General features: G+C 55.9%; 1 protein-coding gene across 3 annotated transcripts in view; it reads left to right on the top strand.

Moving 5' to 3' along the window:
* The window catches only part of COL5A1 (collagen type V alpha 1 chain), a 172514-nt gene that overhangs the window by 94684 nt on the left and 49981 nt on the right, over window positions 1–27849 (top strand). For all 3 annotated transcript variants that reach the window (XM_087418824.1, XM_087418823.1, XM_087418822.1), the window contains exons 18-32: window positions 1089–1142; window positions 2469–2522; window positions 4216–4260; window positions 6514–6567; window positions 7220–7264; window positions 7929–7982; window positions 8244–8288; window positions 9180–9233; window positions 13368–13412; window positions 14403–14456; window positions 17974–18018; window positions 20134–20187; window positions 22422–22529; window positions 23402–23455; window positions 26481–26534. In XM_087418824.1, the coding sequence (XP_087274950.1) occupies window positions 1089–1142; window positions 2469–2522; window positions 4216–4260; window positions 6514–6567; window positions 7220–7264; window positions 7929–7982; window positions 8244–8288; window positions 9180–9233; window positions 13368–13412; window positions 14403–14456; window positions 17974–18018; window positions 20134–20187; window positions 22422–22529; window positions 23402–23455; window positions 26481–26534 (819 nt within the window). The remainder of the gene's footprint in view (window positions 1–1088; window positions 1143–2468; window positions 2523–4215; window positions 4261–6513; window positions 6568–7219; window positions 7265–7928; window positions 7983–8243; window positions 8289–9179; window positions 9234–13367; window positions 13413–14402; window positions 14457–17973; window positions 18019–20133; window positions 20188–22421; window positions 22530–23401; window positions 23456–26480; window positions 26535–27849) is intronic.

The following is a 27849-nucleotide window of genomic DNA, read 5'->3' as shown; positions in this document are numbered from 1 at the left end:
CTTGGGGAATGCGTGGCCTTGAAGTTGTCAGGCCATCTGCTAGTCCATGGGGCAGAAAGTCTTCTTGCCCAGATTTGGGGTGTCTGGGCTCCTCGGTGCTGTGGGGTGCGAATAGACACCGCGGGTGGGTGCACACAGGTGCTCACGCATGTGCGTGAACAAAATCCGTGGAAACCCTCCTCCCTCCCAGCTGCCGAGGTTCACTGTGGCCTTCCCTCTGCCCCCCATTCTTGGTCTTTCTCAGCTCTGGGAGAGTTTGTCCAAGGCCATGCAAGGCGCCAGAGGAAATGTTGATCTTCTCCAATGAGGAGACCACGATGGGGACAGCAGCTGTTATCTGGAAGGGGGAGTGGAGAGTGGGTCCCCCCAGAATGCCAGGTGTCCCCTCCAGCTGTTCACTGAACGACTGGCGTGGGTGAGCTCTTGGGTGCTCCTCTGAGTGCTGAGCTGATGAGGGGCTCTGGTCTTCAGTGGCCTGGGGGACAGAAGGAGAAGAGGGTCTTGAAGAATCTCTCTCAGTAGATTGTGGTCCTCTTTCAACAACAAGGATTGGAAGCCTGAACTAGCCTACCCGTGACTTCACCCCACATGCTTTGCAACATCCTTGAGACAGGGCTCTGTTCTGGGCCCCAGGAGGCAGGCTGGGGTGCCGGAAGGAGGGCTGGCTGGGGAACAGGATGCCTGAGAGACAGCCAGCGCTGGTCCATCCGCCAGATGTGTGTGAGCACCTAGTATGTGGGGCAGCACTCAGTGCTGAGGGTGTGTGACGAGCATGACAGGCAGACAGCAAACACACACATGCCAATGATGCAGCAGTCTTCCAAAATACTGTGGGTCTCAGTACCATCGAGGCTCTGGGACAAAAGTCACCTCTGCGTTTGCAGCCTGTGTTGGTGTTTGAGGAAAAGAGGCTGAGAATGTGGACCAAATGTGGTGGACGTGATGTGTGGTGAGGGGGCAGGCCAGTGGTCACCACGTGGGGGTCCAGGGGCCCAGGCTGCATGAACGCTGCATGAGCCATGGCCCAGGGAAGGGCGGCCATACTGTGTGCGGGGTGGTCTCTGAGCAGCCCTCTGTCCTCCTCACAGGGTGACCGCGGCTTTGACGGCCTGGCTGGGTTGCCGGGAGAGAAGGGCCACAGGGTAAGTGTTTCCTGTCCGAGGGATACGGGCACGGAGTTTCTCGGGAGGCCCTTCCAGACACCCTTAGGTTTCTCGTGGGGTTGGGTCCCCTCATTCCAAAGCGGTGGCTAAACAAGCCTCCTGGAGTCAGGGAGTGGAAATGAACGCCAGCGTGACGTCTTTGTTGGTGGAAAGTCGCCCAAAGAAAGCAGATTTCTTCTCTGCAGCTTATGATGAAAGGACCAGTGGGGTCCACTCACTTGAAGGGTATAAAAGGGGCGAGGAAAATGCTCCCTTGAGAAATCCACTTTCTGTGTGATGGGGCCTTCCACACCTCGAAATCCAAATGGCTGCCACTTCAGGAGCTGCCGAGGACCCTTTGCAGCAATAAAGTGGTGATTCCAGGAGGTTGGGGACAGTCTCCAGTGGCTGCTCCTGTTGGGGAGGGTTGGGGTGGGGGCACAGTCGGCCGCCTACACTGGTTTTCTCATCCTGTTTGAGGTGGTCTCCACGTGATGGCTCTTTGCAGCTCATCGGATTTCTCTCCCTGTTTTCTTTGAAGTAGATGATACTTCTATGTTTGGGCACATTCTGGACATACAGGCGCATGTGTATGTGCATACACACGTGCACACACGCAGTCACACATGCACACGTGTGCGTGCACACATGCACATGTTCTCACACACATGCATGCACACATGTGCACACGCACGCACACGTTTGTTGATTTTGTCATTAAGGTTTATCTATCATGTTCCGTAATAAATTGAGAAATGGCTTTTGCAATTTAGCGAAGCTGCTTCATGCACGTTCTCTGACAATCACGTGAGCACCGGAACAAAGGCAATCTCTGAGTCGGCGCCAGTCCATTTGACTGACTGACGAGCACCTATTGAGCACTGACTGTGTGCGAGGTCTGAAGCTGCAGGGGTGTGAGGCGAACCAGCGCCGACCCTCATGGTGCTCACGGTCCAGGGCAGCAGCCCTTTCTTTGGGGGCAGTGCGGGGCTGGGGGTGCACCCCAGCTTCATGCCGAGAAGTGGGCAGGGTGTAGCTCAGACCCCGCCCCGCTGTCCTGGGGTGCCCCACGTCTGTGGCCCCCGCCCAGCCCCGCTGGGTGCCTGGGCTAGGCAACCTGCCTCTAGGACACTGAGTGCCCTGGGTGAGAGTCCCCACAGCCCACTGTGAGAGTCCGCCAGTGTGCAGTATCTCCCGAAGGATCATCTGTGACTCCAGGAAGGGCATCAGAGGGGTTGGGACTTTCAGTCTCCGAATTAGGGGGACTCGAGACAGCTATGCGTGACCTGCTCTGAGTGGCTAACGCTGAGCCTGGTTGCTTCCTAGGGTGACCCTGGTCCCTCGGGCCCGCCAGGACCTCCAGGAGACGATGGAGAAAGGGTACGTATCCCGTCGGATCTCTAGCTGCACCTGCAGGGAGTTTGGGCAGGAAAATGGCATGTGAAACACCAGTGGCACTGAGACTGGCCGCCTGCGGGTGGAGAGGGGGCAGGAAAGAGGGTCCTGAGTGGGCAGAGCGAGGGGATGTGGAGACACGGGCCACACAGAACTCCTGAGCAAAGCACATCACAAACGTTTATGTTGACTTGATCGGCCCTGTGACGGGTGGCGTCCAGGAGTGGGTTTCACCTGTCACGGGTCTCAGAAAGAGCGCCTCTAACTGCAGGAGACAGGTGTCCCGCCGCCCTGGGAGGAGGTGTCGGGAGAGCTCGTGAGCTCAGTGTCTTGGCTTATCTCGTCCCAGTGGGGGTTGGATGGAGGCGGCGGGGTAGCAGAGCTCAGGGGTTTGGAGGGAGGAGTAGGGTGGAGAGTCTAGAAAATACGGTCTTTGGCCCTGGAGTTAGGGAAAAAGTTTAGAAGCCCTGGTAGATGAGACAGAGGAGCAGGCAGGCCACTGGCCGGCCAGGCCCCGGCAGCGTTCCTGTCCTCGCTGGCTCTCAGGTGGGCACTGTCAGGGCCCCTTCCGTCTGGGCCTTAGCACAGCCCGCTGCAAGATGAGGAAAGAGAGAGGGGTCCTCTCTTTCCAGATGTCTGTGCTTCTTGAGTCAGAGGAAGTGTGTGCTCCTGTGTGTGCGTGTGTGCACGTATGTGTGTGTGCATGCATACGCATATGTGCATGGGTATGTGCATTTGCTGTGTGTATGTGTGCATGTGTGCGCACACACGTGCATGTGGGCATGGCTGTGTGCATGCTTGTATACATGGGTGTGTGGGCACACGTGTAGGGTGTGTGCACGCCGTGTGTGGGCATGACTACATGCATGTCTGTGTGCATGCACAATGTGCATGCATGCATTTGTGGACATGTGTGCAGGCGTGGCTGTGTGTTTCAGTGTGTGGTCATGTGCGTGCACAGGGTGTGTTTGTGTGTGTGAGCACGTGTAGTGAAGGGAGGAGGAGCATTGTACTGACAGAGAGAAGCAGGGTGCTGACACGCAGCTCTTGATGGTGAGCCAGGCAAGACGGGGCAGCAGTTCCTTCTAGAGCCAGAAGGAAAGACTCATCTTGGTTTGCTCCCCTGGCTGTGTTTAGGACCCTGGCAGACATTGGGCTCCCTCGGGGTTGGCCCAGGGTGATTCCCCCCGGATTCCTCCCCAGCCCTGTGTCTAGCGTTCACATTTCTGTCTGTCTGCCATCTATCATCTATCATCTGTCATCTGTCATCTCTCTACCTATCTGTCGTCTCTCATCTATCTATCTATCTATCTCTGCCTAGTTTCTATCATTCTCTTATTCATCTTTGTCATTACCTGCCCAGGTAATCGCATCCTTGGATCACATGAGTCTTTCTGCCCAGCTTTCCCCTCATTGGAGCTGTGTCTGTGAGCTCCCGAGCAGAGTGTCCCAGAGGCCCCGACCTCACCTTTGACCTGTAGCAGCTACACACCTAGCAGCTCTCTGGGAGTGAGGACATTCCAGGCTTTTCCTGCTGGTGCAGGGACCAGTAGATCTGGCAACATGCTGAGGCAACCCCAGGCCAAAGGGTCCTTCTGCACAGTTGAAGGGAAATTGTCTCTGTGGTGTCCAGGCATTAGAGCTTGTCCCTAAAATCCTGCCTCTTTTCTCCCCACAGGGTGACGATGGAGAAGTCGGGCCCAGAGGGCTGCCCGGGGAGCCTGTAAGTCTGCTGACCGGGTGGGATTCTGTCTCCTCAGCACGGTGATGGGCTGCATGAGGAGGCTGCCTCTGGGCAGATTTGGGCGTCGACTTTGAGCATAGATTAGAGAGGGGCTCAGCCTTGAAATAGAGACAAATCTGGGGATTTATCTGGAAGGAAAAGGAGGAGCACGTGGGGAGGCTGGTGGGACAATTCTTAGGAGTCAATCCAAGCCTTCCCCAGGGAAGGAGCTCAGGCCCCTGAGGGTTGTGGTTGGGACTTCAGGCTACACTCATGGTGAGTGTCCAGGGTCCACCATCGTGAGTCTCCAGTGTCTATCATGGTGGGTGTCCAGGGCCATCATGATGTGTGTTCAGTGTCCATCATAGTAGGTGACCAGAGTGCACCATGGTGGGTGTCCAGGGTCCATCATGGTGGGTGTCCAGTGTCCATCATGATGGGTGTCCAGGGCCATCATGGTGGGTGTGCAGTGTCCATCATGGTAGGTGTCCAGAGTCCATCATGATGGGTGTCCAGAGTGTACCATAGTAGGCGTCCAGGGTCCATCACGGTGGGCGTCCAGGGCCATCACGGTGGGCGTCCAGGGCCATCATGGTGGGTGTCCAGGGTCCATCATGGTAGGTGTCCAGGGTCCATCATGGTGGGTACCCAGGGTCCATGATGTGGATATCCAGGGTCCATCATGGTGGGTGTCCAGTGTCCATCGTGGTGGGTGTCCAGGGACATCATGGTGGGTGTCCAGTGTCCATCATGATGGGTATCCAGTGCCATCATGGTGGGTGTCCAGTGTCCATCATTCTAGGTATCCAGGGTCCATCATGGTGGGTGTCCAGGGCCATCATGCTAGGTATCCAGGGTCCATCATGGTGGGTGTCCAGTGTCCATCATGCTAGGTATCCAGCGTCCATCATGGTGGGTGTCTAGGAGCAGTTGCAGGGCCGAAATCAGCCAGAGTTTGAATCAACCCTTCCTAATGGCTACACTTTCCAGAAATGGAGCCTCCAGCATCGTGCCCCTGCCCGGGCATCAAAAAGCTCTTTTCCCTAAGCTGACTTCTAATTAGGGCCAAAGCAAATTTCCTCGGCGACAAAAGGACATTAATTACTTCTCACTTACTGCTGCTTTTCAAATGTCTCATTTCTGTTATCCACATCCAAGCCGCCATATGCTTTCGGCGATGTTAATTGGGGAGAAATACTGCGAATGCTGCTGCGTGGAGGAGAGCCCGGGGGGGGGCGTTTGCACGTTCATTTGGGACTGAATTATACCCTCGTAGCCTGATTAGCTGCTAAAGAGGATTCATCAACACAGCTCTCTCCTTAACACGTCTAAGCGATACCTTCTGGGTTATTAACTTCTAAAAAACATTTATATGACTAGGTATTAAAATAACGAAGGGAACATTTAAGTGGCAATGAATGTGGGAAGGGTTTCTCTCCCACTGCATCTGAAAAGCCTCAATCAAAATTAAGGACACTTGGAATCACTGTGCCTCCGTTACAGGCTGGATCCCCCCAGGAGGCGGGGCTCATGGGAGCTGTTCAGGATGTGGGCTCCTTCCCTCTGCTGCCTCTTAAATCTTGTGAACTGTCCTAGGGACGGTGCTGCCTTGGGGCTGTGCCCCCTCTGCATGCACGTGGGCTGTTCCCACACACGTGCCCCTCACTGCCGGGGGAGGGCCTGAGCTCTGGGCAGTAGTGGCCGTCCCAGAAAAGATCCGAGCTCCGTGCTTCTTCTCCGTGCGTTTAGTCACTCTGTTCCCCTCAGAGACCTAGTTTCTCCCACCTCCCCCCTCCTCCTGCACCTGCAGACCGGCATCAGAAGTAGTCGCGTGTGATTGTGCAGAGGGCTTGGAGAGGGAGCAGTGATGAGACTGGGACCAAAGCGCTCCAGGCAGCAGAATGTAATCGCTGCCGTCTCGGGAGTAGCTTCTGTGCACACGTACCCTGCGCAAGCGTAAAGGAAGGCTCCGCTTTCCCTGAGGGTGCCCCTTGATCCCCGTTCTGAGCCCCCCATTAATTCCAGGCACCCCTGCCTCTGCTTCCCAGGGCTGAGGTGGAGAGGTGGGGGTGAGGAGATGAAGCAGGCAGGGAGGTGTCGGCCACGCTCCCTGGGCCCTGTGGAGACCTGCGTCGCAGCAACGGCTCTGGGGGGATGTGACGGAGGCTGTCGCGGGATTTACCAGGGGACGGGGCACGGGGGGGCTGGGATTCCTGGCTAAGTTTGAACCATCCTCGCTCTTTCGTCTTGCAGGGGCCGCGTGGTCTGCTGGGGCCAAAAGGGCCCCCGGGCCCTCCTGGACCTCCTGTAAGTCCTCCCACCTCTCTGCGCGTCTGTCCCCACCACTGCCCTCGAGACCCTGACACCCAGCTTGTTGCCCACTTGAGCCTTCGGGCAGCTCACCGCGCTGACCGCTGTGCACACTTGCCCGCCGCTGGTGTGAGGTGTCGTCAGGGCTCTGTGCTCATACGCAGAAGTAACTGTCCAGCAGGTGGCGGCACAGAGGCCAGCTGGCTTTACAGCTCTCCCCTTCAATTGGCCACGTGCCGCTCCTGCACACAGCATGTGCTGCTATACACAGTGACCGGGACGCCACATCTCCTCCCTTGAGTGCAATTCTGGCAGCTTCTGTGAAAGTTCTAGAAGGAGGCAGAAGCCCGTGGTTCTGGCACAGCTCTGTCCAGTGGAGCTCCCGCCCCTGCACCCTCCTCGGCCCCTCTGCCGTGCTTTCAGAGAACTCAGGGCCTGCCCCACACGATGCTGGGGCCTGGCAGCTCCGTTAACCCCTAGCCAATCGAGCCTTTAGGATTTATTTGGCATCAAGCCTTTCCCCTCCCTTAAAGGATGTGCCATCCTCTGACACATTGCGGGCAGGGGCCAAACTGGTGGAGTGGGATTTTCCTTCTGAGCATTGTTAATTCTTCAGCATTCAGTCTCTTTTTCCCTCAATCTCATCCAGGGTGTGACGGGTACGGACGGCCAACCAGGGCTGAAAGGAAACGTGGTAAGTCTCGGGGGTCCCCGTGCCCTAGCCTGGTGGTGATTACCCCAGGCACGCTCCAGCCAGGCGAGGGGCATCTGTTGCCATCAAAACCAGACGGGGATATGAAGAGGAGGGCACAGGCCCTGAATCTGGGCCCCCACGTGGGGAGGCCTCCCCTGGCAGAGCTCCTGCCAAAATCCTGTAGTTGGTGCGTGCTCCGCTGGGAGCCAGGCCCTGGCAGTGCAGGCGCAGAGGGAGATCGCCTTCTCGCTGCGCAGACAAGCTGGTAATCAGCGTGTACTGTGAGCAGTGCCCACCGAGAGAGAGAGAGAGAGAGGGGAGTGTCTCCTGGGCTCCATGTCTATAAAGGCCCCGGGAGACTTTAGCATGGCACAATGATTTGGGAATTTTCTGCTGAATAGAATATTTTCTGGTCAGTTCTTTTCACCTGTTCCTTCCCGGAGGCTGTCTGGGGTGTGTTCCAGACACGTGAGCGCTCCTCGCATCAGGGTCAACGTCGACAGCCCTGGAGGTGGCAAGATCTGGCTCCCTGCCCTGCCGCGGGGCCGCCTGCCTTTCCCGTCTGGGCGTCCCCCTCTGGCCCTTGTGTCGGGCATGAGTGCAGAGCGTCACCCCTGCCTGCCGCCCAGGGCTGCCTTCAGTGCTTTGCTCTTGTTTCCTGCAGGGTCCTCAGGGAGAGCCCGGCCCCCCGGGACAGCAGGGTAATCCAGGTGCCCAGGTAGGTGAGCCGGGATAGGTAATCCCCCCTGGGCAGCGGGAGGCACAGGTGGTCAGTGCGGTGCCCTGGGCATGAGCAGGCGCCTAGTGCTGCCCCGTGCCGTGAGTCCGGCCCGAAGGGGCCTGCAGCCCGGAGGTGACCTAGAAGCCGGGTTGGTGCCTGGAGAAGGGAGAGTCTCTGGCGGGGATGGATGGATGGTAGGGAGGGGTTCTGAGCCAACCAATTCTCTGACATTTCCTGCCCTTCTCTTCCCCCTCCTAGGGTCTTCCAGGCCCCCAAGGTGCAATCGGTCCTCCGGGAGAGAAGGTAGGTGGGCTGAGCTGGGCATAGGGGGCCACCGACCCTGGGGAGCATACTCCTGCCAGCGTCCAGGCAGGGGAGGAGCGCTGGCCATCGCCAGCTGTGACGCGTGCCTCAGTCCTCCCCCAAGATGGGGGAGGTAGCAGGTCACTACGCACTGAGCAAATAAGCCAAGAGCGTGACCAGGGATCTTTGTTGTTCACTGATTGATTGATTAATTCATTCATTCATTCCTTCTCTCGTTATGTATTGAGTTATCAGATTTAGGAAGAAAAATAAATATGGGACGCCCAGTTAAATTTGAACTAGTACTTATCTGTAATCCAAATTTAACTGGGCATCTTGTTTTGCTGTTGTTTCTTTTCATTTTGTTTTTGCCACATTGGGCAACCCTAACTCTGTCCTCGGCACCTGCTGAGTCCTAGATGCTGGGAGAAAACCAGAAGCACTCCATTACTCCCTGGGCTTGTGGCTTACTCCAGGCACTGGACATTTCAGTTAACTCAAAGCCCCTTGGTGGCCACCAGGAGAATTATCTCTAAGGGGGGTTCTCAGTGCACCATAATCCCAGGAGGTTGTTAAACACAGATTGCGGGGTGCTGCAGGGCCTGGGCCTCCATTTGAGAACCACTCATGTTTTCACTTGGTGGATGGTTTTGTCCCAATAGCAAAACCTGCAGGCACTGGAAGCAGCAAAGGGTGAGGGTCCCCCTCTTTGGGTGCCACAGGTGACTGGAAGCTTCCAAGCCACTGGGAGTGGAGTACCTCTGAGCATCCTTCCCAACAAATGTTCTTTGAGCAGAAATCTTGGAAAGTAACCTTGGGGGCGTGTAGGGCAGGCAGGCAGCCTGGGGAACCCCCAGGGCGTCTGCTCACAGAGTCTCTGGTTTGTTCTAGGGTCCCCTGGGTAAACCAGGCCTCCCTGGAATGCCCGGCGCTGATGGGCCCCCGGTGAGTACCCCTGCCCACCCCTGCTCACCCCTTCACACCCCGCCATGTCCACCCAACATGTGGGGGCTGGACACCCAGGCAGACCGCCGCCTCCCTCACTCTCGAGCCGGCGATGCACACGTGGCCCTCATTCACTCTCTCCCAGCTCCGTTGACGAAGACCCATTTGATCGTGAGCTTGATTGCTCGGTAATTACTGGGTTTTGGACATGCTTTTTCATAACATGTTTCAATCAGAGGGCGGTGACTGCATGAACAGGAGTGTCGGTTACTCATTAGGGTGTGCTGTTTAATGATCAGAGCTCAGCCTTGCGTTCTGACTACGAGGAGGGCCGGGCTGGGCTCCATGCCAGCGCACGTGTCACTGGTGTCGAAGGGAAGGGCAGTGTGCGCCGAGTGTATTTTTAGAGCTCACACACCCAGGAGGGAAAGTGATTAACAAACGCGTTTGCAACGTGTGAGCGCACAGCTGTGGAGCCAAATTAGATACCGCCTAGAAATAGCGCGTTAGTGACAGATCCAATCTGGCGGAGCTGTGTGGAGGGGGAGGACGGGGAGGTGACAAACGCTCAGTGTGTGTGTGCGCGTGTGTGCACGTGTGCGAGTATGTGAGTTTATCCGCACCCACCACCTTCCTCTTTGTAAGCTGCTAGTGAGTTTTTTGGTTTTTTTAGAGTATTCAGTTGATGCTGAATAGAGAGCCTATTTCAGAAAACAAGATTAGCCAAATTAATTATTTCAGACACAGCATATTTTATTGTTTTAATAACACTGTTAAAAACTAAGCAAAGAGTTAACTATGTGGACCATTAGTTGGTGACTGTTTAACATACGACTATTTCCATTTTCGTGGCTGAGTCCAGTGAGTGGCAGATCCCAATTGTTCCATTACGATCACGTCCCTTCCCACGTGAACCTCTTTGGGGGACTTTGGTCTCCTAGACTCCTGGGAGTTTGGAGACGAGGAGATGAATATTTTGCAAGATGTCATTTATGTCTTTTAATTTACATTTACACTTAATTGCATTTTCTAATTATAAAATAACACATCTTGTTATGGAAAATTAGGAAAATAAATGAAATGACAACAAAATGAAAACCACCCTGACTGTATCCCTGTGGGTTCAACCACTGACGGCAGGTGGATGGATACGCTTCTAGTCATTTTTTCTTTCATTTTGCACAATATCGAATCTAGGTGGAGCATTTCCTGCAGTGTGTCATGTTGACGGCCAGGCCCGGGCCCTGCAGGAAGGAGCCAGTGCCTGGGAGCGGGGTGGGCTGCACGGCCCCCACGTCACTGACCTTACCGGTTCCACCTGGAGTGCCCGTGCCCACATTGAGACTCTGGTGCACCAGGGTCCCTGAAGGGTCACCAGCTTCCTTTCAGATTCTGTGGGGAAGAGGGGCCTTTACCCTACCCCTTGCCCGTGGAGCCAGCAGGCTGCCTCTCATAGACTCCCCATTTCTCTTCCCCCACCCAACATTTAAACCTTAAAATATGAATGCACAGTGTGCCTGTCTCAGTGTGGCTGTGCTAGGTCGACTCTGAAGACGCTTAATGCCAAAGATAAAAAGGGAAAACACGGACACCGCAGGCTTGAAGAAGCAGAGCCAGAGATTTGGAGGCAAAAAGAGATTTACAAATATTCTCCCGTACAGAGGCGGCAGCACACTGTTGATCAGCCTTAAAGAGAGGGCTTTCCTGCTTTTCTTCCCTTGTATTGGTTTTGTTTGGTTTGATTTTGGCTTAAGAAAGAAAGGAAGACGGATGAAAAACCCTTCAAGAAGTATGAGGTGTTTCAGAATACAGTGTTAAATCTTTGCGGATGGCACACAATAGGGAAATGGGTAAATGAATTATGGTTTGAAGGAATATTACGGAACCAGTAAAAATCGAATTCCAACAAATATTCAGTGACATGAGAAAAGGCTCATGATACAATATTAAATTAAAAATATATCATATGATGCCAATTTTGCATGCATATGTGCAAAGAAAGGAGATTAGAGGGACTGTTCACACAATTAGCTATAGTTGCTGTGAGTGGTGAGGTTATAAAGGATTTTGATTTTCTTTTCCATTTGCCTAATAGTCTACAATGAACATATATTACTTTTTTTAATCAGAAAAATATCAAACACAAATAATTTAAGCTTTATTATTTTTCCATTATAAAAGTAATGTTCATTAGAGAATATTGGAAAAATGCAAACAAGTGGAGAGAAAGGAAAACGGCCTGGCCGTTCATGGCAGGAAAATCAATCACTCTTATTTTAGTAAATCTCCTTTCAATCTTTTTCTATTCAAACATTTTTAATCAGTGAGGTTTGTGCTTTCCCCCCCAACCCCCCAACAAAGTTACTCTCATTCTATAAATACAACTTAAAAATGTATCTAAAAAAGTTTGGCCTCAATTCCAGTGATAGTAATAATTGTGATCATCGCTGCCATTTGTCTGTCATTCACGATGTGGGACACAGCCCTGGGTGCTTTGTGAACACGCTCCCTTTCATCAGCAACTCTGCGCTGCAGGTGTATTATGATCGCCACCATAGAAGTGAGGACATTACCCCGTGGAGGGGTTAGCTCTCTTCCCTGAGTGACGAGATGCGGGGTCTGCCCCCCGTGTGTGTCACTGTGGGCCTGGGGCTCGACCACCCACAGATGTCCCCCTCTCCCAGGTCCCCCCGTTCCTAAACAGAAACAGGTCTGCAGTTGACGGCAGAAGCTGCAGTAAAGGCCCCCAAAAACCCACTTGGGAGAGAGGGGGCAGGGCTCCACTCTTTCCCGGCCGCCCCAAAGTAGGACATCTTCTCCCCGGCACTGTTTGGGGCCAGCCCTGCCACTATGAGGTGCTGGCATCATGAGCCTCATTTCCAGAAGGCAGTATGGCGGGCGGCATGTCCCCCCTGGGCCAGAGCAGCTGGTATGGCCCGACTGGTGCCTGATTACCCTCAAAGGAGGCACCACCAGAACTTCTGTGCCCTCCCACTCACTCTGCCACCACGACAGGCTACTTGCGGTGGCATCAAATCCAACTGTATGAGCAATGAAAAAGAACACACACAGATCGTTTATTCTAAGAGATGAGATTTGGGTCTCCATAGCACTGTTTTGTTCTAGAAATAGAGTCCTAGATCTTTAGAACACTCATGCTGAAAGAGCACCTAGCCCACCCTCTCTTTTTACACATGAGGAAGTGGAGGCCCAGAGAGGGCAAGTGACTGACCCAAGGTCACACAGCGGGTCGGGTATAACCAGAAGTAGAATCAGGCGGCCAGGCCCTGCCCTGCCAGCATCCTCACCACACCACATGGCCTCTTTTTACTGGACTCCCTAGGGGTGAAACTGTATTTCCAGTCAGTGAATACTTATCTTTCTGCTTTAATCATCTGTGTTTGGCTTGTGAACTCAAAGGCATTAAACCTGGTGACCAGCCTGGGTTGGAAAGTCAGAGAAGCTCGTATTCCTGAGGATGGAATTGGCTGGGGCTGGGGTGAATGGGGACAGTGACCAACGGGCCATAACCATGTCAGCTGGGCCTCAGTCCACATCTGGGGCATGGGCTGTGGATCCTCTGCTCGGCTCTCCTCCCCGTCTGCGTCACCTGGGTTGGGGGGAATCGCACCTGCATGCAGACCTGGGAGCACGCTGGGACCCTTGGAGATCTGGGCCCACGTCCTTACTCCTTGTTTGGCCACAGATCCATTTTCTGGGTGACCTTGAACAGATGCCCTCATTGTCACTGTCCCCGCCCGCACTCGAGGGCGGGCTGGGCACCGGCTGAGTCGGCGACACTGGCCCTCGACCGTGCCCGGAGCCCACCTGTGATTTCGAAGCGTGTTCCCCTCCGCCGTCCACTCCGGCCTTTGCCAGGGCCCAGCGTTGTTCCCACTGTACATAGGAAGCAGACGAGGGTCAGGGGCGGAAGGAGCGGCTCGGGGCTCCGTGGTGGGAGTGACGCAGCCGCGCTCAGCTCAGCTGCCTGTCTTCATTTTCCTGGGGAGAGCAGGCGACGGGAGGGAGCCGGGCCTGGCTCTCATATTACGACTGCCGTGGGGGAGGTGGAGCATCAGGGGGCCTGCCTTCTGAGTGGCCACTGACTAACGCCGGCCTTCTCTCTCCTGACAGGGGCACCCCGGCAAAGAAGGCCCTCCAGGGGAGAAGGGAGGCCAGGTGGGTACGGGCCGCACCCGCGGGCCCGCCAGCGCCTCCTGCAGCGTGGTCAGGGCTCCTGGCCTGCCTCTGATCTGGGACACCCCGTCCAGAGGGGAATGCCGGGGGCGGCTGCACATTCCTCCGTATCTGGGGAGTGGGGACCAGCCCCCCCAAGAGGCCGGGTCCTCCCATCCCGTCTGGGTCCCTGCGACCCCGCCCCACACTTGGTTTCGTTCAGCACATGGGGTGTGGGTGCGGCCCCAACCTTGACCACGCAGAAACTGGAGGATGGTGCGGGTCCTGGGCCAGAGGCTCCCCTGACCCATCTCCGTGGTTTGTTCGGGGCCCAAGACGTGGGGGTTTAATGCTGGATTGGTTTCCAGGCAGCCTGAGGCCCCGGGGACTGCCTGCTGCACTGTTTGTGGCAAAAGTCCCTTGCCGCCTCCCTTCCTACTCCCGGCCCTCGCCAGGCCTGCACCTGCTCCTCCGATGAGCTGTGGCCAGTGGTCAGCAAGACCCTTGGGCTGTCACAGACCATCCCTTGCCCTGGGTGATCAGCCCCTGTCCCCTCCTCCCGGCGGAAGCTCTTCTGTTGTACTCCAAGGTCCCCCGGCCAGAGTGCATTTCTTTATGGCCGCTCGGCCCCTCCGAAGCATCAGAGCCCCCGTTCCCCATCTCACCCCGCCCCCCCATAATTCCTGAACCGCTGGGGCATGACCTGCAGTTTGCTTGGTCACGGGGGTTTTCACTCATCGTGTGACACAACCTGCGCTCCTGCCTTTGCCGGGGACCTGGGCACAAGTGCTGCTGGGACTTGGCCCCGTGTCGCCTTTGGGGCCTCTTCTGGGCGTCTGACCTGGGATGTCCGCTCTGCTCATAGCAGAAGGGGAATTTGCTGGTGGAAGGCAAGCTTTCCAGCTTGTACTGGAAGGACCCGGCAATGGACTGGACTTAAGCGTGCCCCGCCCACCTGAGATGGAGCTAATGGTCTTTCCCCTTTGGTTTCAGGGTCCGCCAGGCCCCCAGGGCCCAATCGGCTACCCCGGTCCTCGAGGAGTCAAGGTGAGTTTCTTGCAGCCCCGCATCTTCCTGGAGGTCAAGGCTGGGACTGCGGGCAAGGCATGGCCGGTTTTAGGGAATTTCTCCGTGGTTTGTTCCTCCCTCCTGCCTGGATTGGAGAACCCCTGGTCCTCCCAGTTGCTTGTGGGACGTTGGGTCCCAGGACAGTGTCCTGAGCAGGGCAGGGAGGGACGAGCTGGAGCCAGGAACGGCTGATAGGAAGCAGGGGACCATCTCCAGCACATCTGTGACAACACAGGCGGCACGATGGTGGCCATCTGTCAGGACAGGGGAGCGTCTTTTTGCCTCGTGTGACTTATTGTCACCATTCGTCAAGTTCCCTGCTGCTCTCCAGAGCCCCTCGCAGACAGCGGGCCTCACCCGAGGCGAAGAGCTTGGCACTCTTTCCGGGGAAGCTCGGACACGTTCTTCCGGGCCGTTTGCACATTCACAGTGAGAGAGAGCGTCTGTCCCCATCCATCGTGTCTGGGCAGACCCGAGCTGTTGGGAGATGAGTTCCTGGGAAATGTCCGTTTATTCATAATCGTGTTTCTGCCGTTGAACGGCTCCCGGAACCTTGTTACATGGCCCAGAGCTCCAGAACAATATCCAGAACACGGGCTGCCTGTCCCATCGGAGCTAACCGTGTTTGCCTCGAGCTGTGTGATTCAATCTCCAGTTCAGCGGCTCTCTGGGGCGTCGGGCACGGGTATACGGAGAGGGACGCGCCCCTAGGAGTGTGCGTGGGGGGCACTCTTTTTCTGAGCGGGGATGTCGTGGTGTCTGAAATCTCCAGGCTTCCTGTCCGCGGAAAAGCTCATGGTGATTCTCCCTTCAAAATGATTTTACTTGATGTGAAGGAAGATATATACATTTGTATGTAAAAAACAGCTAGGTTAGCTTGAGGGATTAGCCCGAACACGCCCCAAGCTCCTGGCCCCGTCTCCATAGCTCACGGCCTTTATACACCCAGGCATTTTGCCCACCAGAGGAGTGCGGCTGCCCCGCGGCATGGAGGATGGAAAGCCTGAGACCTCAGTTTTCAGTAACTTGCCCCAAATTACCCTAAAATCGATGCTGCAGTGGGGACTTAAACCCAGACCTGCTTATTCCTAATCAAATCCCCCGACTTCCATTTCCGGGGACTCAGGTGTTCAAGAGCCACTCCAGAAAGAGAGTCCGTGAGGTGGGGAGCCGGTCTCTCCCTGAAGCAGGCTCTTCCCGGCACACGCCTAGTGAGTTTTATAAGGGTGAAAATTCAGCAGAAGTGCTGATTATGTGAGCTCTATGCCTGTTTATTTTACAAGTTCTTGTCGCATAGCAAAGCCTCTGCCAGCGACCATACATGGCTAATTGCATAATGTGGCTTCTGCAAGCTGAAAAGGTGTTTGCTTTAAAACGTTTGTGGAGAATGCGCTTATCTTGTCTATCTGATTAAAATGCATTCATGACTTGAGCAATCCAGTTAGACTTGGAAGCGGAGTGGAAGGAAAGGCAAGGCTGAATGCTGTTTTCATTGGAGAAATAGATTCTCACCCACCCGTGCGTTTGAAAATGAAAGTGGAGCCCGCAGCCCGATGAGCAGCGGCCCCGGAGGGAGGTGACAGCCGAGCTGTTGCCATGAGAGACCCACAGCCCTTGGTAAGGGAGGCCTGGCTCTTCTCCACCGAGTTCTGCCTTCTTCCTGAGCAAGGGGCCTCTGGGTGTCTGAATCTCTGACCTTGGAGCATCCTCCGGGCTGCCCTCCGTCTGCCCTTTCTAAGGGGTGTCTGGATGGGTTTGACTGTCGGAAGAATCAAATCTACCCCTCGCTGAACCTGCAGGCGCTGGGTGAGCCTGCAGGAGACCCCACTACAAATTCCCTCAAGGCCTGTTCCTCCTGGGCTCCCCCATCCTCTGGCCAAACCGTTTCTTCCACTCGGCTGTCCTGTGTCTCCTTTGCTCTTCCTCCCCGAGCGCCGGCCCACCAGGGCCATGGTGGACGCTCTGGTCCACCCGTTCTCAACCAGAGCCAATTCTTGCCTCCAGGCACATCTGGAGACATTTTTGATGTCACTATTTGGGGGGGTGGAGTCTACTGTCATCTGATGGGTGGAGGCCAGGGATGCTATGCAACACCCTGCAGTGCACAGCACGGCCCCCCAAGAAGGAAGGATCTAGCCCCAGGTGGTCTGCCTGTCCCCCCACTCCCATCCCCCTGGCCTCTGACGTGGATCACAAAATGGTAGAACTTAGGTCTGGGAGGGATCCTTGAGATCCTGTCTTGCCCTCTCAAGCAGGGGGAGAGCTGGCACCAGAGCTCCCAGGACCGGAGGGTTTGGGTCACTGCGCCTCCCCTGTCCCGAAGCATCTCCCTGGGCTGATGGAGCCCAGGGCGCTCCTGGGGTCTCAGTTCGCTCCAGGCGGAGGCTGCTCAGCCCAGGCCAAGCCCCAGCCCTCGGTGTCTGTGTGTCTCGTCCCTCAGCCACTGTCTGGCTTCTCTCAGGCCCCTCTCCTCGGTCCCTGGGAAAGGGCTCAGAACTGCACGCTCTGTGCCGAGTTCCTGTCACAGTGGGCAGCTGGTCACCCGAGGGTCCCAGAGGTGGCGCCGCTGTCCTGGCCGCAGCCTCACCTGGAAGTAATCTGGAGGCCTGGCCCCTCTCGGGGTCCCGTGGGCAGGTAGCTGGGAAGGCCTCTGGCCACTGGTGGTCAGTCTCTGTGCCCTGCTCGGAGGGCGCAGGGTGTGGCTTCCTACCTCCATCCCAGGGGTTGACTTTAGCTGGTCTGGAGAGGCGCTGGGACCGTGAGTCGGAGGAGAGCATGGGTCCAGCCCTCACGGTTCTGGTTTAGCGTGGAGATGCGACATGTCCTGAGCCGATTAGAATGATGGTAATCGTTGTTGTTGGTATTATTAGTAATTAATAATATTGTAACACATTATTACATACGACAGTGTTATAACACTTTGTCACCTGTTAATAATAACAATAGAGAATGAAAAGAATCAGATGGCGCAGAGCCGCCGTTTATTGAGTACCTACTGTGAGCTGGGCGCTGTCTTGAGGCTTTGCAAGCTTTCGCCTCCCCCCAGCAGTAAGGGCATAAGAGTTCTCATCACTTCTGCTTTCCAGTGAGGAAACTGAGGCACGCAGAGGCCTGGGCATCATCAGAGGCCGTGGAGCAGGGCGGGGTCTGCCTGCCTCCAGGGCCCATGCTCAGGCCTCACGTCCCGCCTGGTCCCCAGACCTCAGAGAGAAGGGACGTTTCTAGAAGAGGGCAGGGTGTCGGTGGAGGCCAGTCTGGGAACTGGGCCTCACGTGGGTGTGAGGACAGGAGGCGCCTCCACGAGCCCCAGAGCCCTCTTCCTCCCGAGGTGGGGGACACGAGGGAGGGAGCGGCCTGTGGGGCGGGGCACCTGGGCACCGGCATTAGCCGAGGGGCGCTCGGCGTTCCTTGGTGTGTGGGGCTTAGCACAGTTTCCTGCGAGAGGTCAGGAGAGGCTCTGGCTCCTGACTGTCCTTTTCTCTTTTCGTTTGCATAGGGGGCAGATGGCATCCGTGGTCTGAAGGGCACCAAGGGCGAGAAGGTGAGTGTCTCTTTCTCCCCGCGGCAGTGGCCCAGCCCAGAGCTGGATGCTGGCTGGTGGGCGCCTTCAGGGGGCAGTCCTCCAGTGACGCTGGCTGAGGCTGATGTCCCCTCTGAGCGTTGAGGGAACTGATACCATCTGTGGAACAGAGCTTTTGCAAGAGAAAAACCAGTAGAGGAGGACAGGCCCTCGCAGCCGGGGGTGCATCTCTTGGCGGGGCCGGGGGTCTGGGGCTTTGCGTCCCCTGCCCACGGCCAAGGCCCTGGGCCGGATGCAGCACACGGCCCCTCTCCCCACTCACCTGCAGAGGCCAGCGACGCCCCACGCTCCCCTCCCAGGCGGCCGCCTCACAAGGCAGCTGGCAGACGGTCCATTTAGTTGTTAGATGTTCATCCCGGACCGCCCTCCAGCTGCAGCAGAGCTGGGCGAGGAGGGAGAGAGGGGGCCCTGGGGGCAGAGCGACCCCGGGCACCGCCAGGACCTGCAGCTGCGCCGGGCACGGATCCTTTTGTGTGGAATCTGCCGTTCTCGAGGTGGCTCATTGAGTGGCCACACTGGACCAGGATGAATGGAAGCTGGACCATCTTTGTGCCGTGGCGTTTGCTGAGCTTCCTCGACCCCGGTCTTCATTCTCAGCGGGCTCCTTGGTGGAAGGAGAAGCAGAGAGGCACACGCACTGTCTCAGTTCGCTCCGGGGCACGTCCTGAGCGAGGCAGAACCCTAGCCTGCGCTCAGCGATGGCTCCTGGGGGACTCGGGAGGCGTGGGGACTGAGGGCGCGTCCACCCTGAGGACACCGCTTTCTAAACGGAGCCCGTCGGGGTTTAGGGCCCAGCACACGCCCTGTGCAGTGGACCTTGTCCTTGCTGGCAGGGTTGTTTGTAGCCCCCCATCCCTCAATCCTGTCCCATTAGTCCCAGGACCTTTGTCTTGCAGAAGGTGGCTGCCCAGAGCCCCAGGTGGGCCATGTGTATCTTGTCACATTTATTCTTTAGCCAGAGACAGGACTGCTTGAGAGAATATTGATTGGGTTGCACGGGGACACCTCTTTGCCAGGAGAGTTACTGCTCTGTCCCCGAGGGGCATGGAAGGCAGCCTGAGACGGTTGGGGGACAGGCTGAGGCCGTCTCCCTGGACTCCAGCATTATTCGCGGCTGCTGCTGCTGAGGTGCCGGCACTTAACTGAACACCTCGGATAAGGACCGCGGGCCCGGCAGCTGGCTGGAGAGAACCGAATGCTCTTCACGTCTCAGAGAGTCGCCCCGCTCCGTGTGCGAGCTCCCGGCCGGCCTTGATGCTGACGGCCTGGCTGATTTTCCCAGATCCCTTCCTTTCCGTCCCCTTGGAGCAGATGAATGACGCCAGGATGCAGACCCTGGATCCTGAGCGAGAAGGCGCAGCCCAGGCCCCTCTCCTGGGAGCCGAGTGGGCCCCGTGTGCAGTATCTGAGGGTTTTCTGGCTGAAGAAAGTCTAGGCGGAGGACTTGAGTGGACAGCAGGCCACTGGCATTTTTGAATCCCCCAATTCACAAATAGCACTAATGTGGATAGCTTCCCCGTACGACGCAGGATGCATGACAGAACCACAGTCCACCAGCTCGGCCGCGGCTCAGCCCTGCAGGCAGCACTGTGCCTCTCCCCAAACCCTTTCCCTTCAGAGAGCTTTCCTGCCAAGGCCAGCGATGGCAGTCCGGTTTCTCTTGGGGGCATTTGCCATCCAGCTCCCCCTCCCCAAATGTTTGCCCGTCGTCCGTTCCTGGGCCTACAGTGATGTGTGGACAGACCTGCTCCAGGAAATGGGTGGTGATAGCTAGGGCTGCTCACTGTGCAGTGTGTGTGCAGAGCTTTCAAATTCAAGCCGGGCGGAGCAGATGGGCGACCAGGACCACAGCCCTCCAGCTGCAGGGCGCTGAGCCAGCCGGAACCACAGAACTTTCTGTCTGTGAATGCCGAGAGTTAACGGGAACACGCTTCACAAGGGACGGGGGCAGAGCACTCAGAATCCTCTGCCCAGCGTGGGGTGCTAGTTTTGCAGCCCAGAGGCCCTGGGTTGGGGGACCTGGGAGGTGGGTTCTTTGGCGTGGACCAAGCGTTCTCTCTCTCATCCCTCGTTCAGGGTGAAGATGGCTTTCCTGGGTTTAAGGGTGACATGGGCATCAAGGGCGATCGGGTGAGTATCTCGGGGCAGGACAGGCAGGCTGGGCACACGGCCCAGCGGGAGAGTCTGTAGAAGGCGCTGGGGGTGTTTGTGCCACAGGGCAACTTCTCAGAAGGGAGGTGGCCCCTGCTGAGATTCCTGGGCCGTGGGCAGGGGCAGCTGGGAGCCCCGAGGCCTGGCTCTCTCTGTCTCCCCAGCTTCCAGATCGGAGGCCAGGGCGGCTCTCAGCTGGTGTTAAGCCCCTTGTTAGCTGCGTCCCCTTACCTGACCCCTCTGCCCTGTGTCCTTACCCTGCAGGGCTGGGTCAGTGGGGATGCATTTTCTTCTGGCCTGTACACTGGGTTGCAGAGCAGTTCATTTGGCTCAACAGGGTGATGAGAGGAGCCTGGGAGAGATGGGGAAGAGGGTGCAGAAATGATCCAGGCTAACCAGGGAGCTGAGCGGCCTCTCAGGGCCACACGGCTAGTCGCCAGCCAGGCAGCACCCTTGTGAGTGTCTGGGGGTCCCCTGCCAGCCCTCAGGGGGTCTTGGTCCCCCAGACGTCTCTTTAGCTGCTCCTTCAGACCCCCACGCAGTCCCTCTGTTCTGTGATCTCATGCTGGGCTATCAGAAGTTGCAACAACCTGGCTGTTTTTTTAGTGAGTAACTTAGCTCCAAAGAAAGCTGGTTGGGGCTGGGGGACACTGGGGTTTGCTCACGTGGCAGGCCCTCAGCAGAAAGCCACTGGCTGTATTTTCATATAAATGACACTGAAGGAAGTTTCCGATGAGTGGGCCAGCTGCCTGCCACGGGTGAACACTTTGAAGTTTCCCTGACAACTTGGGAAGGAACTGAAGCCCAGGCGGGAGGAAATGAGATTCCCGCGTGTCCTCCGGGTGGGCACAGCCGTGGCGGCAGCTGTACACACACCTGGATGGACAGCTGTCGGCTGGAACGAGGCTGTCATGCGGTTGCCGTAATGATTCCCTACAAAGCAGGTCTGCAGGCGTCTTTCCAGAAGACGCAGAACTGGAGAGCCCTGTGCGCTTGGCTCTTTGTCCCAAACTGAAAAGGCAGAAGAGTTCTGCACTTCTGTCAGAAGGAGGGGAATAAGAGAGGGATTCATTTCACAATTGTGTCCCAGTTCTGTTGCTGCTAAAGACAGCGTTCTAGAACTTTCTCCATAGTGGCAGGACCCTGGCTCCCCACCTCTAAGGGGCCTCTCTCGGTTTGGCTGGTGAAAGTCCCTTTTATCCCACCTCTCTGACAACACATATGAGGAGGGCACGTTTTCAAAAGAGATTGCACAGTCACCCACCTCTCTGTTGGATGAAGATGGGACCCAGGAGCTGGGACACTTCCTCAGCCAGGGGACAAGTGCCATCAGTCTGATTTCTCTCAGAGAGGAACTTCTGCCGAGCGCTTGGCATTTCCTGGGTGCTCAGTAAAAATGTGGAGGATTATTTTGTTGAAGGAGAAAAACACTTCTTTGGGACAGAGAGTTCTCCACCCGCAGACAAATTGGAGCTCAAGAAAAGGGGGTTGTTACTCTTTCTTCATCCCTGCCATGCACATTTTTGTCGTGGGGCTGCAGAGCTGTCCTGCAGGTACTCCTGGAAACCAGGGATCTGAGGAGGCAAAGAGGGCCTGGGTGGCCCTCAGAGGCTGGGCCAGGCACTGCTGTTGACCTGGGCAGACCCCTAAGGCCTCCTCTTGGCCTGTCGCAGGCCTCCCCATCTGAAACTTGGGGAAGTTGGGTGAGGCAGTATTTAGGCCCTTTCCATCCCTGGAGCATGTCCTGGGGTCTCCGTGTGCCCCTTGTGCCCAGGCAGCTGCCCGGTCCAGGGGCCGTGGTCCATTTCGACACCCCCTGGGGCTTCAGGAAAAGAAAGCTCCCCAGTGCACGAATTATTCTGCTCCATTTGGGGAAACGGCAGTTCAGGCACCATCGTTAACCAAAGTTCTGTCAGCCGAGAGGCACTCGATTTAGCGAAGGTAATTGGAAGTTGGAGTGTGCAGCCTCGAGAAAACAGCCAGCCCCCCTCTGTGCAGGGGGGCAGCGGGGCCACTCAGCAGAGCCCTGTGATTTGCTGCATGATACTCTGGCCATATCGGTGACACAGGCTTCATCTGCCTGAGGGAGCCCGAGGGGGCCGACTGGCTGAGCGACTCTCACCACAAGTGGCTCCCAGAACAGAGGCGGGAGTCCTGTGGTGGGGGTGGAGGCTGGGGGCGGTCTCCCTCACCTTCTCTTTTCTGACTTGCAGGGGGAGATCGGCCCACCTGGTCCCAGAGGAGAAGATGGTCCTGAAGGCCCGAAGGGTCGTGGAGGTCCGAATGGCGACCCCGGTCCTCTGGGACCCCCTGGGGAGAAGGTAGGTGACACAGGATGCTTGACCACCTCTCAGGGACAGACCCTTCTCGATGGCCTCGGGTGGCCAGGCCGCTGACTGAGTCTGGCTGAGCCCCCTCCGTGGAGGATGGTGTGATTCCTGACATGGGTTCCTGTCCCCTTCACTCCACCTGGCACGCTTGCCAGCTCTTCCAGTGAATTTGTTGACAGATCACTCTCTCTCTTGCCCTGGGGTTGGTCTTCTTGAGCGCTTTGCCAGTCCCCTGGAAGAGCCCCTCCCTCCGGTGTTCACAAAGCTTGGAGTCTGAGCCCCAGCAACCTCATGCGTCGTCTTTCATGCGGGGACTCCCGTCCTTGGCAGGTTCCTGCCTCTACACCGGGGGTGATAACAGTGTCCCCCACTGTGGCCCGAAGGCATGGCAGGCTGACGTGAATGAAGGCCCGGGTGTGTGGGAGAGAGGCTCCTGAAACGCGGCTGCTCTGACGCCTGCCGTTTCTGGCTGCAGGAGGCTGCCCCCCTACCCTCAGCCCGGCACAGGAACGGGCTCACGGAGTTACCCAACTCCTACCTCGTCTTGTCCACGGCTAGAACTCTTTTATAAAAGGGCAAAGCAAAATCTCACAGATAAAACATCATTTTATGTGGGGTGTTTGCCTCCAATCACTTCTGCTTCAGCAGTGAGACCTTTGCTTTTAAATCAGGGCAGGGTTATGGGGCAACACCGTCCCAGAAGGACAGACAGCCCCTCTTTGTGATGACCGTGTCCTTCAGCCTTCGGAAACTGTATCCTACTCCGGTCCCTGGCTGACACACGCTGGCGTTGTCTCTGCTCTGAGAAAATGGATCGGGAAATAGCGTGCTGGCCCTCTAATGCATCTCCTTTTCTTCCCCAGGGAAAACTCGGAGTCCCAGGATTACCTGGTTACCCCGGAAGACAAGGGCCAAAGGTAATTTACGACCGTGTTAGGTTTTACGACAGGATGCTCCAGCGGCCCCCTCCCTACCCTGCACGTGGTTGTCCATCCTCCATCCCTAGGGTGGCTGCTGTGACAACATGGAATGTCACATTGGCTGTCTCTCTCGGTTCTGCCCTGTTCACGGTCTTTTGCATTGATTTGGCTAAGTTGGAAGGAGGCACTTGGACAATTCGTTGAGGCTTTCAGAGAGGGGGCAAAACCAGCCTGGCCGAGGGCTGCGTCTCAGGGTCCTCCCCGCCTGTGGCCCTGGTAGGGGCCTTTGTCCACTGGTTTCTCCACATGCAGAATTCATGACACTTCTCTCAGCTCTGCTTCCCCCTGAGGCTTTGAAGGTTGTTGGCTCTTACCTGAGTATAATAGAAAAACAAAACTCTTCTTATATGAAAGCATGCTCTGCCTCAAGTGAAATAGCGCCTTACGGCTTCGGAAATCATTTAAAACATTATTTTTTTTCGGATCTTATCTTTTATTATTCATGGTTCTGCCTTAACAAGGAACCCGCTGCCTGCACTAGAGACATAATGAACAGCAGAGGCGAAACCTGTCCCTCCCAGGTTTGCAGCTCTGCCGTTTCTGCCGTCTTCCGGCGTCCGCGCCTTCCAGACTCGCACTTCCACCTTGTTAACGGAGGGAGGGCCACATGGGCTGGGCCACCCCCTAGGTGTTTCCATCCTGCTTACAATACTCATCTCAGTCCTCCCTGTAGGAGGCCTGTGTCCACACGTAGTGTGCAGACCCACACCCACTGTGCAGGGGGGCAGCTGGTGTGAACAGGGATTTTGTTGAGTGTCAGCAGTGGTGAACTGAGTACGACTGGGAGGTCGCTGCCGACCACGGTGGCGTCTGTGGCACAGTGGTTGCAGAGGGGCTGATGGTCATTCTTCTTTCTTGAAGTACATGTCCCCTTGGGGGAGGAGAGGAGAGAAGAGGAGACGTTTGGGAGAGAGGGAGGGTTACGTAGATCAAGTTCAGGCAGCGTTTTGGAAAGGCGAGGGCAGAACTTTGAAGCTGCCTGGGCAGTTTTGAAAGTCCTGGGGCAGTGGCCAGATGCAGCGACTGGCCCTCACGCACAGTGACCCAGCTCCTCCCCTGAGCTCTGTGAACCCTGCACCCCAGGCTTCCTCGGTGTAGTCTCCTGCCTGGATTGGCAGGTGGGCATCTTGGCCAGGTTCAGCCCCCTGTGTGAAGTACAAGATTAGGGAATTGGTAAACTTTTCAAAGTCTAAGCACACGTTCAGGTCAGGATTTTGGGCCATGCGAGGAGTAGAGACCTTCTGAAGACAGTAACCACCTCCATGGGTGGGCGCAATGCTTCCAACAGCGTCACAGGAGAGCTCATGTAGTAGGTGTTGGGATATTTGCCAAATCAAAGTCCTTAGGTTCATTTTTTGTCCATGTACCTTATAGATTTATAGAATTAAATAGTTGTTAGATGCCACAGTTGGCACATGAATTTGCAATCATTTCTGACTTTACGAACTGCCATGCTTTATTTAGAGGCATCCTGGGAAAGTAGCAAAACACAACAACAAGGCACAGTAAACAAAATGTCATAAGTGTGAGCTTCATATGTCATCTCCAGTTAATCTTAGTAGGTTACATTCCCTTTTCTCCCAAAACACCACCATTTTGCAGATGTGAGTCTGTGAAAGGAGGATGTAGAGAGAGGGAGAAAGGGAAAGTATGGTTAAGACTCAGTTTTGGTTTTTAGATTTGGAGTCTATGAGATGCTCAGGAAATATTTATTGAGTGGATGGTGGGTGGAAGGGTAGATGGTGGATGGGTGGGTAGATGGATGGATGGATGAGTGGATGGGTGGGTGGTTGGATGGATGGATGGGTAGATGAATGGATGGTTGGATGGATGGTGCATGGATGGATGGATGGGTGGGTGGTGGGTGGGTGGGTGGATGGATGGTGGGTGGGTGGGTGGGTGGATGTATGGGTGGGTGGATGGATGGATGGGTGGGTGGATGGGTGGTGGGTGGGTGGATGGGTGGATGGTGGGTGGATGGGTGGATGGATGGGTGGATGGTGGATGGGTGGGTGGATGGGTGGATGGGTGGGTGGATGGTGGATGGGTGGGTGGATGGGTGGATGGTGGGTGGATGGGTGGATGGTGGGTGGATGGGGAGATGGATGGATGGATGAATGGGTAGATGGGTGGGTGGATGGGTGGATGGTGGATGGATGGGTGGATGGTGGATGGATGGGGAGATGGATGGATGGATGAATGGGTAGATGGGTGGGTGGGTGGGTTGATGGATGGATGGATGGATGGATGATGGGTGGATGGGTGGATGGATGGGTGGATGGTGGATGGGTGGGTGGATGGGTAGATGGTGGATGGATGGGTGGATGGTGGATGGATGGGGAGATGGATGGATGGAAGAATGGGTAGATGGGTGGGTGGATGGGTGGATGGTGGATGGATGGGTGGATGGTGGATGGATAGGTGGATAGATGGATGGATGAATGGGTAGATGGGTGGGTGGGTGGGTAGATGGATGGATGGATGCATGGTGGGTGGATGGATGGGTGGGTGGTTGGGTGGATGGAGGGGTAGATGAATGGATGGTTGGATGGTGGTGGATGGCTGGATGGAAGGACGGTGGGTGGGTGAGTGGACGGGTGGATGGATGGATGGGTGGATGGATGGATGGATGGGTGGGTGGGTGGGTAGATGGATGGATGGATGGATAGATGGGTAGAGGGATGGATAGTACGTGGATGAATAGGTGGATGGATAGATGGTGTATGAATAGATGAGTGGATCTTGGGTGGATGGTGGGTGGGTGGATGGATGGATGGGTAGATGGGTGGATGGATGGATGATGGGTGGATGGGTGGATGGATGGGTAGATGGGTGTGTGGATGGGTGGAGTTGTGTCAGAGGCTGTGAACTCTAACAGACTCCTCCCCCAGCTGGCACATGCAGCACAGCTCATTCTCCTGGCCCAATTTTTATGCTTCTTCCTTCGTTAACTCTCTTTCAGGGTTCTATTGGATTTCCTGGATTTCCTGGTGCCAATGGAGAGAAGGGTGGCAGGGTAAGGACAACCTGACCTCTGGGCAGGCAGCTTGTTCTGCTGCCTGGATATTTAGCGGGAATATTCTCCAGTACGTCCTGTTTATTTCTCACCCAGTTTGCTGCCAGAACTGCTCTCCAGATGGGCTGGCCTTAAGCTTGTGGCCTTTAGCAGTAAGCACTAGTGACCCTTCCCAAACGCTGAGCTGGGTGGTGATGCGATAGGAAGGGGCAGCCGGTGAGAAAGGAAAGCATGTAGAGAAAATAGAGCTTTATAATAAACACCACCATCCCGAGAGCTCTTTCAGGTCATTAGCGAAACCCAGATTCTTCTCTTTCCACCCAAGTGACATTTCCTCCAGGCTAATTTTATAAGGAAGGGAAAAATAGAAGTTTTATTTTATATCTCACTAACTCCAAATTCAAGAAGATTCCCTCCCTTGTTATCCCCAAGCTGCTGTTGTCACAGAACACCCACCAGGGTGTGATGCACTTTGGTTCCCTTGTCACCGTGAACAAAGGTGTCCCGAGGTGCCGGGCTGCAGGATCCATGTTCCCCGCCCCTTCCTGAGGCCCTGCTGGCCCCGCCTTCCAGCCAGAGCTGCCCTGACCCCTGGTTAGGGAAATCACGTGACAGTGCCCTAGCATTGCCACGCGGGAAAACAGGATGAAGATGCTCATCTTGGGCCTTCAACTCTGAGCCGGCCTCGTCCACAGGCATGTGGGGGACAGAGGGGTCAGTTTGTGGGGTGCGTGCAGGGCAGCGTCTGCACAGCAGGCCTGGGGAGGATCTTGGGCCTCAGAAGGACTGCAGCTCTTGCATATGCTGTGACAGACCCAGCCCATTGTCCTCGGCCCCCTGCTGGCTCCCCCGGCACCGCTGGACGGGCTGCACCTCCTCAAGGGCTTGGTCCAAACTAATGTTAACATGTTTAAGCAGAGATGGTGAGCTCTCTTGAAAGCAGGGAGAACGACTTCAAGCCACGTAAACAAACATGTCTGCCAGTTCACAAAATAGGAAAACGGGCACTGTTCTGAGTGCAGGTCAACAGCATAAACACAGAGAGACTGTTCTCCGTCTGTCTGTATCTGTATCTAGATCTGTATCCACGTGTATATCTGTATCTGTATATCTGTGTCTATGTCATATCTATAGCATTCCTATGTCCGGGTCTATGTCTATGTATCTATATGTGTGTCTGTCGTATATCTGCCTATCCGGTTCTTCCTTCTCTATCTGTCTATCCATGTATCTATCATCTGTCTACCTACCTGCCTACCTACCCCTCTGTCTAGTTCTCCCTTCTAGAGAGTCTGACTAGTGTCTTTGGGGCAAG

This window comes from Ceratotherium simum, chromosome 29 (genome assembly GCF_057802395.1).
Source record: "Ceratotherium simum simum isolate JZ-2026a chromosome 29, ASM5780239v1, whole genome shotgun sequence".
NCBI lineage: Eukaryota > Metazoa > Chordata > Mammalia > Perissodactyla > Rhinocerotidae > Ceratotherium > Ceratotherium simum.
The sequence above is the reverse complement of the archived record's forward strand: the minus strand, read 5'-3'. Positions and strand labels throughout refer to the sequence as shown.